At 43.1% G+C, this 16,089-nt stretch overlaps 2 protein-coding genes across 2 annotated transcripts in view; one reads left to right on the forward strand and one right to left on the reverse strand.

Annotated features, from left to right (window-relative positions):
* The first annotated feature begins 1,880 nt into the window (after window positions 1-1,880).
* The window catches only part of LOC307044481 (protocadherin-15-like), a 189,984-nt gene continuing 175,775 nt past the window's right edge, over window positions 1,881-16,089 (forward strand). The window contains exons 1-2 of the mRNA XM_079689759.1: window positions 1,881-1,949; window positions 2,550-2,607. The gene's annotated coding sequence lies outside the window, so the exon portion shown is untranslated. The remainder of the gene's footprint in view (window positions 1,950-2,549; window positions 2,608-16,089) is intronic.
* On the reverse strand, window positions 10,551-12,392 carry LOC307044650 (zinc finger BED domain-containing protein 5-like; the record flags this gene model as incomplete). The annotated part of the gene is made up of 1 exon (XM_079689961.1): window positions 10,551-12,392. The coding sequence occupies one exon, from the start codon at window positions 12,390-12,392 to the stop codon at window positions 10,551-10,553; it is 1,842 nt and encodes a 613-aa protein (XP_079546087.1).

Consider the following 16,089-nt stretch of genomic DNA (forward strand, 5'->3'; position numbering starts at 1 on the left):
CTAACGGCTGTTTAATTTGTTTGATTACTTTGATGAGGTGAACAAGTCTTAAGATCTCTCAATGCCGACAGACTTGCCTGCATCCTTAAAGGTCCCATGTCATGGCCATTTCCACTGATCATAATTCCATTGTTGAGGTCTACTAGAATAGATTTATATTGTGCAATTTTCCAAACTCACTTTGGTTTCTCATACAGCATCTCTGTAAACTACGTGTATTCACTGAATTTCACTCTCTGCCTTTAACGGCTCGTTGTAGCTCCAATAGCTCCAGCCCCCACCCTCCTTGTGAGCACAGTGTGCTCTGATTGGTCGGGACGTTGTGAATCGCGTTGAGCTCCGTTGAGGTGTGGTTTCCTTGTTTAGCGACAGCGAAACACAGCCAAACTCACCCTGAGCAGACACAAAGTCACAGCCGAAGTAAAAACAATAAGTGTGGCTTGATATTGAGTAAGAAAAAGGTTGATAAAAGCTGTGAGGATGGGTCTGCAGAGAGAATTTCGCCGCGATGCCAACTGTCTGTTATCAGCCTGCAGCCAGGGAGGAGAGATCAGCAGAGCTGCCTGCACTGAGTGTGTGTGAGGAAGTCCATGGATTGGTCAATTTGGACCAATCAGCGGGGGCTTAACGTAACAGCTCCGCGGACATAACGTAACGGCTCCACGGATTGGTCCATTTGGTTCCGGGTAACGCATGACATCATGAATTACCCGGAAGGATCAATGGACAGTGACGTATCTCCAACGAGGCGTTTTGGAGAGGTATTTTCTGTGTTAGAGTTTTACTCGCTACAGGGTGTACTTTGAGGGTTTTGACTCTGCAGACCGTTTACATGCATAAAAACCTTCATAACACACAAGGGGACGGGTAATAACCGGAAAAGCATGACATGGGACCTTTAAGTTCTCTGCAGGTAATTTCACTCCATTAGCAACATAATCATATGATTGCTGGCCTTGAACAGAAAATTATATTTAGGCCTAGATGCTTTGAGAGATGTGCTGTTCATTGGTCATTCCTAATGTTGGACAATTGATTAGTTCATAAGACTATATTCTTACGTCAACATTATTATATTGACATTATGCATGTATGACTGAGCTCAAGGATAAACTCAATCAATGTTTTAAATAGTAACGCTGAATTTGTATACCTATTTTTGTTATTTACAAGAAAAGCCCATATGGCTCCTTCAAGTACTATGCAAAGTCTTTGAAAATTCATGCGGTGGATATAGGATTACACAGATGTAAAATAAATCCACAGGTCATACCTCGATGATTGTACTGAATCAGTGCTGTGTTTGGACCTGCTTATCTTAAACAGTGCTAACTGGGTGAAGACGTTGGCAGTAAGTGCTTTGTGTTTGTTGATGGAGCTAAGCTTGCCCTTATTTTTTATTTAAATGTACGTATGTTCACAAGTAGCTAAACAAAAGTAATGATATGCTGTTACTCAAAGATCAGTTTCAGAATTAATGTTAATTGTGGCCAAATCATTCTGGCAGGCAATTAATTAAATCTCCAAAAATAAACCGAATAATCAGCAGAGAAAAAACAAATAACACTTACAGTATTATGTTTATCCAGAACATGTACTGATAGCAGGTTGTTGTGGCAAGACAGTTACGTTAGGTTAAGTTCATATACAGTCTATGGTTAAGTTATGTTTTTTACTCTAGTCTTGTGTTTTGATCTTGTCACTTCCTGTTTTTATTTTGAAAGTAATCTTTCCCTCTCATTCCAGATCCCACACTTCCTGCCTTTGTGTGTTTCCCACCCTTGAGATTGCTTTGCCCTGCCGTGATAGTTTTCACCTGTGCCCATCCTCCTCACCTATAAATAGCCCTTGTGTTTCTTTGTCCCTTGTCAGTTCGTTATGTTCCATGCCGTGAGAACCTGGGCCCTTTGACTCCTGAACTTTACTTTGAGAAATATACTTTTTGTCAAGTGAGTTTTAAGACTTAGTTTCTGTTATTAAACTACATTCTATTTTTGGACAACTGTCTCCGAGTCCTGCATTTGGGTCCTGTGTCCTGTGCCTCAGTTCACGACACAGGTTAGCCTTTATTCACAGTCCAACGATTGGCATTACCAATGTCACCGACTTGACATTTCTCCCAAAGTGTCTAACAAGATTCAGATTTAGTCCAGAGACAAATATTTAATTCAGATAAAGATGCCAATTTGCGAGCCAAACGGAATTATAATGAAGGTATCTTGAATCAACCACATCACAATACATAACCTCATACACTGCAAAGCTGATCTCCATCTTTGCACCATGGCATCTTCCGGACGTTTGCAGAGCAGCTACTGTTTGCATCACTGAGCAGTATAATGGGGAGTGACAGGAAACGTGGGAGACTGGAGGGATATTATCAGAGAATGAGATTATGAATTATACTCATATTCACAAATAAGTGAGAAGATGATTGTCCTACAGTTGACTGGGCACGGTATGCTCTGCACTTGTTTCTCTGTAGATGTTATCAATCCTTATAGATAATGTAAATAAGAAATCTAACACTTTCCTTCTTTTTTTTTTAGGTGTGAGTGAATTTCACTTAAGGGCAAGATGTGGTGCGATCACAGGAACTCAAATCAGGTATTTTTCCTCTATTTTTTACTTTTTTGTAGTTCTCGTAACCTGTAAAACAAGAAATGTGTGTGTTACTGTTGCGTGCATGTATGTGTGCATTAGTGGACTTAGAGTGGGTCATCCCAGAGACATACTGAAACCGACAGGATGGGCTGTGGAGGTTTTTAAAGCATTGCTTTGATATGTTTTATTGATGTCCCTAAGATGATTCGGCCTGACATTTGCTGATGCTCTCTGGCTCAAGCAAATCTCTTGCCATCATAAAACAGCGTGTTCAGAGTCCACTTGGTTAATATTTAAAGGGTGCCACTGCCCCCCTCCATGTCTACAGTGTCCAATACCCAGGTTGTTTGGTCTTTTAGAGTTCATTTAAACTGTTAATCGGGATTACCAAGGCTACCCTTTGTTTTGAAGCTAGGGCAGGAAACAAACAACAAACATTAGATTCGATGTGTCTCACCCACACAGTCTGGCACCAGAAATACTGAAAGTGGCTAAAATCCCCACAGAGCTGCTGACTGTGGAGTTCATCTCCAGTAGGATTCACAGTTATATAACCATTTCCTGTTGCAGGGAATTATTATATTGAATGTGACACATGATGGTAAGTGGAGCTGCAACTCTGTGTTTGAAATCAACCTTGAGGACTCTTCACATTTTGCTCAAAGGCGAGAAATCAGCAGTACATTTTGATAGTCAATATCCTGATTGAACATGGGAGGAACTCGGAAGAAAACAAATTGGGGATTTAGCAGGATCTGCTGCCTGTGTGGAACTCACAGGCTAACATTGTGTCTCGCAACTAAAATAATGAAATCAATTCTTTATTGCGCAAAATTATATACCCGACTAGACATTTTTACGTTACCCCTACTAGACATAATCAGAAGTGACATCCCAAAAATCAGTTGAAAGGGATTGTTCTGCTTAGAAGAAGCAGCTTAGCAAATCATACACCATTGTTTGTGCTGGAAAGTGCCACACTCAAACTGAGATTGATGCCATTTCTGATTACATTTTTATTTAAAAAAAAATGTGTGTCATTTTAAGTTTTTATGCTACTCATAATTAATACAGGTTTTCAAATGTGTCCCTGAGAATGTTGTTTCATAGCTGTAGTACTCCTTTAAGTAAGTACTATTGTTTCTCATGTGTATCATTTCAATTTCCCTCTCTCAATGTTTCTTTCCATATTACCCATTTTTTACAGTTTCTACCATTTCTTTGTTGTGTAAATAGGGAAAACTGGCGTTGCTTTTAGCTTTTGGACCACCACTTCTAAAGGCAACGGCGCCGAGTAACTGTTTCAATCCACATACAGAGTGATAGGTTCAGAGTTTGTGTGTGAAGTGGAGAACTAGGCGAGGGGAGAAGAGAGATGGGATAAATAAAGAGGCAGTGTGGCAGGAAGTGGAGCATGAACCCAAGCATAGGAGATACCCTGAGCGATTGGCTGGAGCGTAAGGGGAGCTGATGGGGTTCAGATATATACTCATAGATGTTTGGTCAACAGGCATCAGGCTGACAAGGTGCTAAGATGGGGATCAGGATATAGGGCTGGCCAAAACCTTCTTTCACGATATATTTGACTACATATACAAAAATACACAAAGTAAAGCCTATGTTTAAAGGTCCCATGTCATGGCCATTTCCACTGATCATAATTCCATTGTTGAGGTCTACTAAAATAGATTTATATTGTGCAATTTTCCAAAATCACTTTGGTTTCTCATACAGCATCTCTGTAAACTACGTGTATTCACTGAATTTCACTCTCTGCCTTTAACGGCTCGTTGTAGCTCCAATAGCTCCAGCCCCCACCCTCCCTGTGAACACAGTGTGCTCTGATTGGTCGGGACGTTGTGAATCGCGCTGAGCTCCGTTGAGGTGTGGTTTCCTTGTTTAGCGAAAGCGAAACACAGCCAAACTCACCCTGAGCACACAAAAAGTCACAGCCGAAGTAAAAACAATAAGTGTGGCTTGATATTGAGTAAGAAAAAGGTTGATAAACGCTGTGAGGATGGGTCTCCAGAGAGAATTTCGCCGCGATCCCAACTGTCTTTTATCAGCCTGCAGCCAGGGAGGAGAGATCAGCAGAGCTGCATGCACTGAGTGTGTTTGTGAGGAAGTCCGTGGATTGGTCAATTTGGACCAATCAGCGGGGGCTTAACTTAACGGCTCCGCGGACGTAACGTAACGGCTCCACGGATTGGTCCATTTGGTTCCGGGTAACGCATGCCATCTTGCGGTACCCGGAAGAATCAATGGGCAGTGACGTATCTCCAACAAGGCGTTTTGGAGAGGTATTTTCTGTGTTAGAGTTTTACTCGCTACAGGGTGTACTTTGAGGTTTTTGACTCTGCAGACCGTTTACATGCATAAAAACCTTCATAACACAAAAGGGGACGGGTAATAACCGGAAAAGCATGACATGGGACCTTTAACAACACACTCTCACTCCCTGAACGTCCAGGAGCGACGCTTGGTCAGGGTCTTTTGGTGTGCAGTTGTGACGCGCCGAGTCTCCTTCAGCTTCATAAACGGACGCAAAGAGCTTTCGACTGATTGCAATGTATTCCCATCGGCGGCGGTATTTGACGCTCAGGGAAGCACCGCATCGGTCCATGTCAGCGGCATTTAAAGGTAATGTGAGCGTCCATTCCCATTGGATAACGGAGGATTTTACACCCGGAAGTAAGTATCCTCTTTACTGTCGATTGATTTTACAGTGATATCTGCACTACTCATCGACTAAAAAACACCAGATTAGCCTTGTTGATTACACAACATTGATTTGTACAATGTTTACCTGAGTAAAATTCAGTGAAGGTGATTGTTTTTGTGCTTGAGAAGACAAAAAATGTATCTGCAGATCCTTATAAAGCATATTCATTACTCGTTATTTTCTAATCGTTCATCAAAAACTGTGTATAATGGCTATTTTGCACACAAGATTTCCAAAGGTTTATTGACATATCATATAACTACGTTGTAGTTATGCAATGATGACAAACTTGGGTCATACTGTAGGTTCCTCAACAAGACATCTATCAATATGTGTGTACCTCCACCATTAAACTGTCATATTCTGCACATTTCTTATTCTATCTACATACATCTTATAAGAGTATAATAAATATGTATAATATTGGTTAAAATAAGTGCTTCAACATAGTTAACATTGCAGGAAAGCTGATTGTCAAGTCCCAAAACAAACCATGCAATATATTAAACGTTAAGTACTTTGTCAGGCTTAATATTGATCAGATACCCCCTTACATGTATTTAAAAGAAGACCTTAACCTAAAGTATTATTTCATGTTTGAATACAGCCTAATTAGTTTGTCTGTTTTGCACATCCTCCTATTAATATATTTGTACATCCGGCACTAAACTGTTTTATTCTATATATCATTTACAGTATCTTCTTGATATGTTCTATTCTATACTTCTATCATTGACCTTCTACTTTCCTCCTATTTTGTATGTACTCTTAATATTTAAATGTTTTCATAAAATATAACACATTCAAAAGTGCTTTACAAAACTGAAAGACATTAAGAAAAAAGCATGTTAAACAGTCATTAAAAAGCAACACAATCTACCTACATTGCAATAGAGAACTGCAGTGACGCGTCATAAAACCCGGAAGTAAGTTAGCATTTTTAGCACTTCCGGTTCCTTCGTCAAAAAGCAATACATTTTTTCCATAGGGTTTTGGAAAATAGCTCGAAATAAGGTCTGTGGTTGACACAAATTTAAGAGATAAATCACGTTTTGTTCTACGACATCAAATACATCAGCAGTGACCCCACTGGGGATTTTTGAAGAGTTTACGTGTCTGAAAAACGATGGTTGTTACCGAGTGGCTGAATAGGACTACAGAAATTGTCGAGGCCGTTGTACGTCATTACGCCTAACACGTAAACACTCCCGCTAAGTTTGTTTTCCCCTGTGTTCTGCTTGAAAGCAAGTACCAGCCTACCTTTAGTATCTATATATCTATATCTGACCATTAGAATCTGTATTTTTGAAATTGTCGTTTTTAAAACCGTAGTTTTACAAATTATAGAATAATTAATTACCAGTGTTTTCCAATTTGACTCGGCAGTTCGTTTCGTTAGCTAACGTTAGCTAAAGCTAGCGCTACTAGTTAGCTACGCAATGGTTTGTTGCTTTGCTCCGGGTTGCAGCCTCAGGTCTTCGTATGAAACGTGCTTGTTCTATCGTTTCCCGGCCAATATTTTCCAAAGGAGAGTCTGGATTCGTGCCATGAGGTAAGCTGACGTTCCATTTTTGTCCATGTCACGTGAAATGTAAATGATGGGTAGTGACTGTATCGCCGTTTTAGAGATGGCGCTGCTGAAAAGACCGCAACATAAGTAAAGATAATGAATACATCCTATTAAAACCTGCGTGGCTTATATGATAAGTCTAATTAGTACAAGCAGCATAACGTTTCACCATGTAACTAAAGATTGTAGTCAGGGAAATCAGTTTGACATATTGAACTAATAACAAATCACCTCTGGCTGGCAGAGAACTCTCTGCTCCATAGCTTCTCTTGGACGTAAAATCACATGTACATTTTACATTTATTTTCAATTTAATATTCCATCCCTCACATACTTTTGTATAAATAATAACTTATATTTTGTTTTTCTTGTTATGCTGCTGCAACACAAACATTTCCCAAATTGGGATCAATACAGTAATATCTTATCTTAATTAATTAAGAAATATATTAGCTGACACCTATTTTCAATATGGATTAATCTACCATTTATTTCTTTCGTTCAATTTTCATCTATAAAAATGTCAAAATAGTGAAAATGTTCACGAGACTTATCAAAGTGCAAGGTTATATCTTTAGATGTTTTGTTTTAGCCTATGTACTGTATGTCTTAATGCTCTTATATGTGACGGTGTGACTTCCATGAAACTAATATTTGATATCTTCCCAACAGACGAGCTGACAGGAAACACTGGAGATGCCCCCAACAATCCTGACTCATGGACCTGCATCTGGGTTGCAGTGTTGAATGCCCTGACGCCCTCACATTCATTCATAGTCCCCCACTGTACAGACAAAACACCATCAAGGGCCAGTTGTTGCCCTAGCACCCTGGCAATAAAGGAAGCAGTCAAACGCTTTGACCTCAGGACAGCTCCAAAGTTGCTGGCAGTCAACCTTCCTTTCCTGAACAAATGCCAGTTTGGGTTGGTTCGCTGACCAGTGGTAGCCACCTGAATTGCCCTCTGTTGCTCCTCAGACAATGCCATGCTTGCCACAATTGCCTCAGGTCCCTGATGCCCAATATATTTGATAATTTCAGGAACAGTAAGTGTTTCCAAGCTGTAGTGTTCCCCTTCTGGCTCGGGGGAGAGAAGCCAATAGATTCCTGAGAACCTGCCCCGAGTCTGTCCCTCAGCCAGTCACGATCTTCGGAGGTGGGCTCTCTTGTCAGCGGGTTAAATTAGTTATTGGTTGGAGGAAATAGCTCCTCCACTGAATGCATACGTTTAGCTGCCTTTGGCTTCTTCCACGGACAGGGGGTGTCAGTGCAGTTGAAATTGTGGATGGCAAAGATGGCAAATGCAGCCGCATGAGTGCATTTCCATTCTCCACGTGGGCATTCACATTTAGTGGAGAGAATTCCCTCTTCTCCTGTAGTGGGTGTGGTGGGGGGATTCTTTTTTTATTTAAAATATATTTACATTTGTAATGCCTTCCCAATCATCCCTTTAATTGTTTATAGCCTACTGTATGTTTATTCCATGGATATTTCTGTGTTTTCTGGTGTGTAATATTTGTAATAAAGATTTCATGTGACACATAAAATTGATTTGTTGATGGGAATTAATGTGAATAAATTAACTCTAGGTTAACGGTACTCTTGCTATCACTACTCACCGACACTATAAACCTTGTCCCTCATGCTAGCTCTGACAACACCGGTAAGCACACCTTCATCTAGGCTGCACTGTTACGTGTCCTGACTTGTAGTGGTTCTCTCCTATCTACACTCTTCTTGTCATCTTTGTAAAACGATATCAGACTGGTAATTGACACAGCCATGACTTCTACTTAAATTCAGTGTGGCTAAAATTAAAAGCTTTGTTAAAATATGCAAAAACGCGAAAGTGAAATTCAGCTTTATTGTCAAAAATTCTACATGTGTTATACATCCAGAAATATCGAAATATCGTTTCCCACAGTGTGACATGTATAAATAAAACAAAACAAAAAGGGCCTAGATAAACGTGGTATACATTAAACAAAACAAAAAGGGCCTAGATAACCGGGGTATACAGTTTAAAATGTTAATAATATATTTAAAGTGTATAAAGTGTGTTTAAAGTGCAGTTTCAGTGCAAGTCAGCTGAAACGATCTTAAGTTGGCGTGACGTTGAAGTCGTGCGACCCTGCTGCTGTACTGGCTTGTAGTTCGTTTATAGCATAACGTTAGCATTTTGCTTCTGGCGACTAGATTTATGATTCAAAAATTATAAAAGTACGGTTGACATGTGGAGTTTATCCGGCTGAACAAAACGTGATCCCTCTCTTAAATGTTTGTCAACCACAGACCTTATTTCGAGCTATTTTCCAAAATCCTATGGAGAATTTGCATTGGTTTTTGACGAAGGAACCGGAAGAAGTTTACTTCCGGGTTTAAGGACGCGTCACTGCGGCTCTCTATTACTCTAAACGTGTAATAACGTGCTTTAACCAGTAGGTGGTTTGGGTTAAAAACATAGACTGTATATATAAATGGACGTAGTGTCCGTGACGTCACTCATAGGATTCTGCAGAGTTGCCGAGCAGCCCTTAGTAGGCGGAGTCGGCCACTAACAGCTTGACAGCGACGTCAGAGTCTAATCCCGCCTGCTCCAAATAAGGGCAAAGAGGCGGAGCTGAGGCGGGACCTGCTGCGGTGGGTGCTAGTGGAGTATGAAGCCCTCTGTATCGCGAATGTGAACGGGGGGGAGGGGTGCTAGTGGAGTAGGAAGCCCTCTGTATCGCGAAAGTGAACGGGGGGGGGGGGGGGGGGGGGGGGGGGGGGAGGGGGGTGCTAGTGGAGTATGAAGCCCTCTGTATCGCGAATGTGAACGGGGGGGGGGGTGCTAGTGGAGTATGAAGCCCTCTGTATCGCGAATGTGAACGGGGGGGGGGGGTGGTAGTGACACATTCATAATCAAATGAGACAATCTGCAAGACAATTTGCTATATTTTGTTATTCTTAATGCTTGTCACTCACACGTTAAGAAAAGACCGACTCCACCGCCTGGACCTAACGGAGCCGCAGGGGACTAGCTCCTGGACGCCGGCTGGAGCTAGCCCCCTGCGGCTCCGTTAGCTCCGGCGGCCACCACTGGGATAATTGGGTCCCCTATTAACATTTGCTCCCGTTTAGCATTATGGGCGTCATAGCCATAGACCAGTGGTTCCCAAACTTTTTGGGCCCAAGGCACACCAAAGGACAAGTAAAAATCTCAAGGCACACCTACCCTAAAATAGCCCTTATAACACGTGTTATCACTCATATCATGTAAAATATCTGTAAATGTGCATACTTATTTACTAATGGCAAATAAAATGTGACAAAGACAACTATATTATTCAAGAAATATTTATTAACGAAAAATTGTTTAAATTAATTTATAAATATAAATATATATATATATATTATATATATATATATATATATAATATATATATTATATAATTTATTAAACTTGAGCTAATTAGGCTTCATCAAAGCAGCAACACACTCATTTAAACCAGACAGGTCACAAAATTAAAAATGAGGCAACGGAAACTCAGCAGAAACTCAGCACAGAGAACTGTCAATGCAAGGAAACATGGTCCTGAACTACAAATTATGAATATAACATTTCACCAATCAGCATTGAAACATGTGCTATTTTAAAATGTGCCTATTTACAGATTAATGGGATACATGTGCCTGTCGGGGCGCGCAGATTTTTTTAATCCTCGGTGGCACTGAAGAGAGGGCAACTCGCAAGTCCTGTTCAACAGACAGCCGTGACCTGCTGTTGTTCTTCATATAAGTCAGAGTAGAGAACGCCAGCTCACACAGGTAGGTAGTGGGAAAATGAAGTAGTTGCTCAATCGCGTGGTGGGAGATGCTTGGGTACTCCGATGCAGAAGCCAACCAAAACTGATCCAGTGGGAGCTCACTGAATTTGAGTTTCAGTGTGCGGTCCACACGGAGCTCTGCGCACTCCTCTCTCTCTTTCATGGAGAGCTTCTCTGTGGAGGATTCCTGGTGGAATGGGTCTTGGATCCAGTCATAGTCCTCGATGTCAGCCACACGTGGAAAATACTGCTCAAACCTCTCTTTTAAGGTCTGAAGGTGTTCCGCATACACAGCGCGCTCCTTAGCTGCCTGCGGCGCAGCTGATGTCAGCGGGAACATGTCCATGGAGCCCTGCTCCAAAGCCTCCTGCCACAGGAGAAGTTTGCCCATAAACCCCCGAATCTTGTCTGTGGACGATAAAATGTTTTCATTCCTTCCCTGAAGCTTGGCGTTTAACTCGTTCAGATGCCCAAATATGTCTGCGAGGTAAGCCAGCCTGGCGCACCACCTCTCATCCGCGAGCTTGTCTTTATGTGGGACAGCGTTTTCACCTGAAAACTCCAAAAGCTGTTCCCGAAGCTCATAAAGACGGGATAGGACTTTCCCCCGTGACAGCCAACGTACCTCTGTGTGCAGGATCAGGCTTTGGTGGTCGGCTCCCATCTCGGCGCACAGCTGGGAGAAGAGGCGAGATTTCAGGGGCCTTGATTTTATGTAATTCACCATCTGCACGGCCTGATTCAGCACCTCAGTCAACTCCGGGGGCATGGTTTTGGCAACCAATGCCTCTCGGTGCAGAATGCAGTGGTTTGTCACGATATGTGGGTTTTGTGCCCTCACCTTAGCAATGAATCCTTTCACTCTCCCCGTCATGCTCGCCGCACCATCTGTGCAAAGACCGACGCACATATTCCAGGTCAGACTGTTCTCTTTAAAATAGTCATTAGTTACCCTGAATATTTCCTCTCCCGTGGTGTGGCTTTCCATTTCTTTGCAGAATAAAAATGTCTCTTTGATGGAGTCAGCATCAACATATCTGACGTTTGCCAGAAGTTGGGCAGCCCCACTGATGTCCGTAGATTCATCTATTTGGAGGGAAAATCTGCCGCTCGCCTGCAGTTTCTCTGCCAAATGTTCCTCAATGTCTTCGGACATGTCGTCGATTCTTCTTTTGATCGTATTATCAGACGACGGCACTTTCGATAGCTCATTTGCGGCATCTGGACCCAGCATGACACCTGCAAGTATTTTGCAAGCAGGGAGGATGAGTGTCTCCGCTATTGTGTGAGGCTTCTTCTGCTTTGCAATGAGCTCCGCTAGCATGTAACTCGCCTCCATTGCCTTATCAGACACTTTCACAGAATCCAACAAACGTCCTTGCTGCCTCTGGTTCAGATCCCGCGCTCTTCTGAAGTAGTCCAAGTTACTGTGAACATGGGCGGGATGTTTGGTTTCCAAGTGCCTCTTCAGCTTGCTTGGAACCATGTTAGCATTAGCTAACTTCTCCCGACAGACGACGCACTCGGGCTGAGGATTGTTCACATCCCCGGTCCAAATGAAGCCATAAGACAGATAACTGTCATGGTACTGTCTGCTGACAGTTTTTTTCCTCTTCTCTTTCGGTGGTGGGTTGTCGGCAGTCTCTACACTGGTGGTTGCTGGTTTGCTCCGCACAAGAAAGCGCTCCATTTTCCCGCTTGCTTGTTTCTCAGTTTTAATATTGTCCTTCAGCCTTTGATGTGTCACAGTCTTATAAATCCCACCTGCGCAATTGCGTTAACAGCGGAATACGGGGTTCTGTGAGGATTATTTTTTAAATAATCGTTTTTAGGTATAGAGTTTGCCTCTGTATTATGAAATGTGTGCATACAAAGTACTGATATAGTAAATAAAAAAATAATTATTTTTGTGTAGTTGTATATTGCAATAATAACGTATGTTTGTCACAAAATCCCACGGCACACCTGGACTTGCCTCACGGCACACCAGTGTGCCGCGGCACACCGTTTGGGAACCACTGCCATAGACTATAAAAGTCTTACCCAAGGCTGAATCATAAACTAAAATGTATATGTATGTATAAAGGGTTACGTCCTTAGCTGGCTAATAAGTAACAAGCTAAGCTACCAAGCACACAAACACCTGCGAACGGGACATGTATAATATCATCATTTTAGACTTATTGGAAGTTCTGTTAGTACATTCAAGCGCACAGCACAACATTTTAATTTTCTGGTATTTGTAACAATATTCCCTAAAAGGCACAATCACCACGAACACGGCTAAAGCTAAAGGGTCAAGTACAGTAACTACAACTAACTAATGTTGTAGCCTCTATGGTTGTAGCCTAGCAGAGTGGACAAGTTGCTGTTAGCTGACAGTGAGGCATGTAAATGTCCATCAAAGTGACCACGCCCTAATTTATGCAAAAGCTTTAAGGCTTAATATTAATTAAATAGATGAGTTGCAAACAAATTCACCCCCCCAATCCATATTCATGAAGGGGGGATCTAACTATACAGAGAATATGGTTTTTTGAACCACGATGTAAACATGTGTATTTATGCTTTAAAATTGGGCATTTTAAAATGGGGGTCTATGGAAATTGCTCCCTTCTGCAGACTGCTCCGACTGGCCACTAGATTACATTACATTACATTACATTGCATTTAGCTGACGCTTTTATCCAAAGCGACTTACAATAAGTGCATTCGACCAGGAAGATACAACCTTGAAGAAAACAGAATCATATAGTACATCAGGTTTCATAGAGCCAAACATTTCAAGTGCTACTCAACTGGCTTTAGATAAGCCAGCCCTTTATTAGTATATAAGTGCTTTGTTAGTAATTCTATCGCTCGAAGTGGAGTCGAAAGAGATGAGTTTTCAGTCTGCGCCGGAAGATGTGTAAGCTTTCTGCTGTCCTGATTTCAATGGGGAGCTCATTCCACCATTTTGGAGCCAGGATAGCAAACCCACGAGTTTTTGCTGATGGGAACTTGGGTCCCCCTCGCAGTGCGGGTGCAGCAAGCTGTTTGGCTGATGCAGAGCGGAGTGCACGTGCTGGGGTGTACGGTTTAACCATGTCCTGGATGTAGGAAGGGCCAGATCCATTCGCAGCATGGTACGCAAGTACCAGTGTCATGAAGTGGATTCTAGCAGTTACTGGAAGCCAGTGAAGGGAGCGGAGGAGCGGCGTGGTGTGGGAGAATTTTGGAAGGTTGAAGAGCAGACGAGCCGCTGCATTCTGGATGAGCTGCAGAGGTCGGATGGCACATGCAGGTAGACCAGCCAGGAGGGAGTTGCAGTAGTCTAGGCGTGAGATGACGAGAGCAAGACCAGAACCTGCGCTGATTTCTGGGTCAGCTGGGGACGTATCCTCCTGATGTTGTAAAGCGTGTATCTGCAGCAGCGGGTTGTAGCAGCGATGTTTGCAGTGAAGGACAGTTTGTTTTCTAGGGTCACACCCAGATTCCTTGCAGTCTGAGTCGGGGAAACAACAGAGGTGCCGATGTTGATTGTTAGGTCAAGAGTGGGAAAATCTTTTCCCGGAAGGAAAAGCAGTTCAGTCTTGTCAAGGTTGAGCTTGAGGTGATGAGCAGACATCCACTGAGAGATGTCTGCTAGGCAAGCAGAGATGCGTGCGACGACCTGGGTCTCTGAGCGGGGAAAGGAAAGAATTAGTTGGGTGTCGTCAGCGTAGCAGTGGTATGAAAAACCATGCGGGCTAATGACAGACATGAGCGAGTTTGTGTACAAGGAGAAGAGGAGGGGACCAAGAACAGAGCCCTGAGGGACCCCTGTAGTTAATTGACAAGGGTCGGACTCGGACCCTCTCCAAGTAACCCTCTAGGTGTGGTCTTTGAGGTATGAGGTGAGGAGGGAAAGTGCAGTGCCTGAAACTCCAAGTTCTTGGAGAGTGCGAAGGAGGATCTGATGATTCACCGTGTCGAATGCAGCAGACAGGTCCAGAAGGATGATGACAGAGGAGAGGGAGGCTGCTTTAGCAGTGTGCAGTTCCTCAGAGACAGCAAGGAGAGCAGTTTCTGTTGAGTGACCTGCCTTGAAACCAGACTGGTGCGGATCCAGAAGGTTGTTCTGATGGAGATAACAGGAGAGTTGTTTAAAGACAGCGCGTTCAAGTGTTTTAGACAGGAACGGGAGGAGAAAGACAGGCCAGACGGGTTGAGAGTGGGTTTCTTTAGGAGAGGGTTTACTCTTGCCTCCTTGAGACTGTTTGTAAAGTGACCAGAAGTTAGAGAAGTGTTGATGAAATGGGTGAGAAACGGTAGAATATCAGGAGCGATAGTCTGAAGGAGGTTTGAGGGGATAGGGTCCAGAGGACAGGTGGTAGGACGGGCAGAGGTAATGAGGGTAAGAAACCTCACTTGGAGAGAGAGGGGAAAAGGAGGTCAGTGTGTGGGTGAAGGGAGGGTCTGGTGACCCAGCGGTGAGTAAAGGTGAGTCAGAAAAAGAAGAGTGAATATCATCAACCTTTTTTTCAAAGTGGTTAACAAAGTCGCTTGACAGAAGGGAGGAGGGGGGAGGGGCTTTGGGGGGGTCCAAGAGGGTGGAGAAGATAGAAAATAGTTTTTTGGGATTGGAATAGGAAGATTGGATCTTATCTTGAAAGAAAGTGCTTTTTGCCTGAGAGATGGAAGCAGAGAAAGAGGAGAGGAGAGCCTGATGCCCGAAGGATGGTTCTATTAGCACGCAGTGCCTCATTTAGCCAGGGAGCAGGAGGGGACTGACGAGCCGGCCGAGATGTGAGAGGACAGAGAGAGTCCAGAGAGGATGAGAGAGTAGAGAGGAGAGTTTCTGCAGCAGAGTTTGGAGGCAGGAGTTAGAACGAGTCAGAGGAAGGGAGGGCTGAGAGCACCGATGAGGCAAAGGTAGAGGGGGAGAGGGAACGAAGGTTGCGGCGGACAGGTGCAGAATGAGAAGAGGTTAGTTCGTTGTGTTTGGAAAGGGGTAGAGAGAATGAAATGAAGAAGTGATCGGATGTGTGAAGCGGGTTTACAGAGAGGTTAGAAGTAGTGCAGTTCCTTGAGAATATGAGATCAAGGACATTGCCAGCTTTATGAGTTGGTGGGGATGGAGACAGTGAGAAAGCAAAGGTGGTTAACAGAGATTTTAGTCCGTCTATCTTCCCTGTCTGGAGGTTGAAGTCTCCGAGAAGTACAGCGGGAGGGCCAGTTTCAGGGATGTGTGAGAGGAGATTATCTAATTCCTCCAAGAAGTCCCCCAAGGAGCCTGGTGGACGGTAGAGAACAACAATGGTTAATTGTATAGGATGGGTTACTGTGACGGCATGGAATTCAAAGGTGGAAGGAGTGAAGTTAGTTAGCTTGAAGAGGGAAAAGCTCCAGTTGGGAGAGAGCAGGAG

This window comes from Notothenia rossii (assembly GCF_949606895.1).
Source record: "Notothenia rossii genome assembly, chromosome: 6".
Classification (NCBI taxonomy): Eukaryota; Metazoa; Chordata; class Actinopteri; order Perciformes; family Nototheniidae; genus Notothenia; species Notothenia rossii.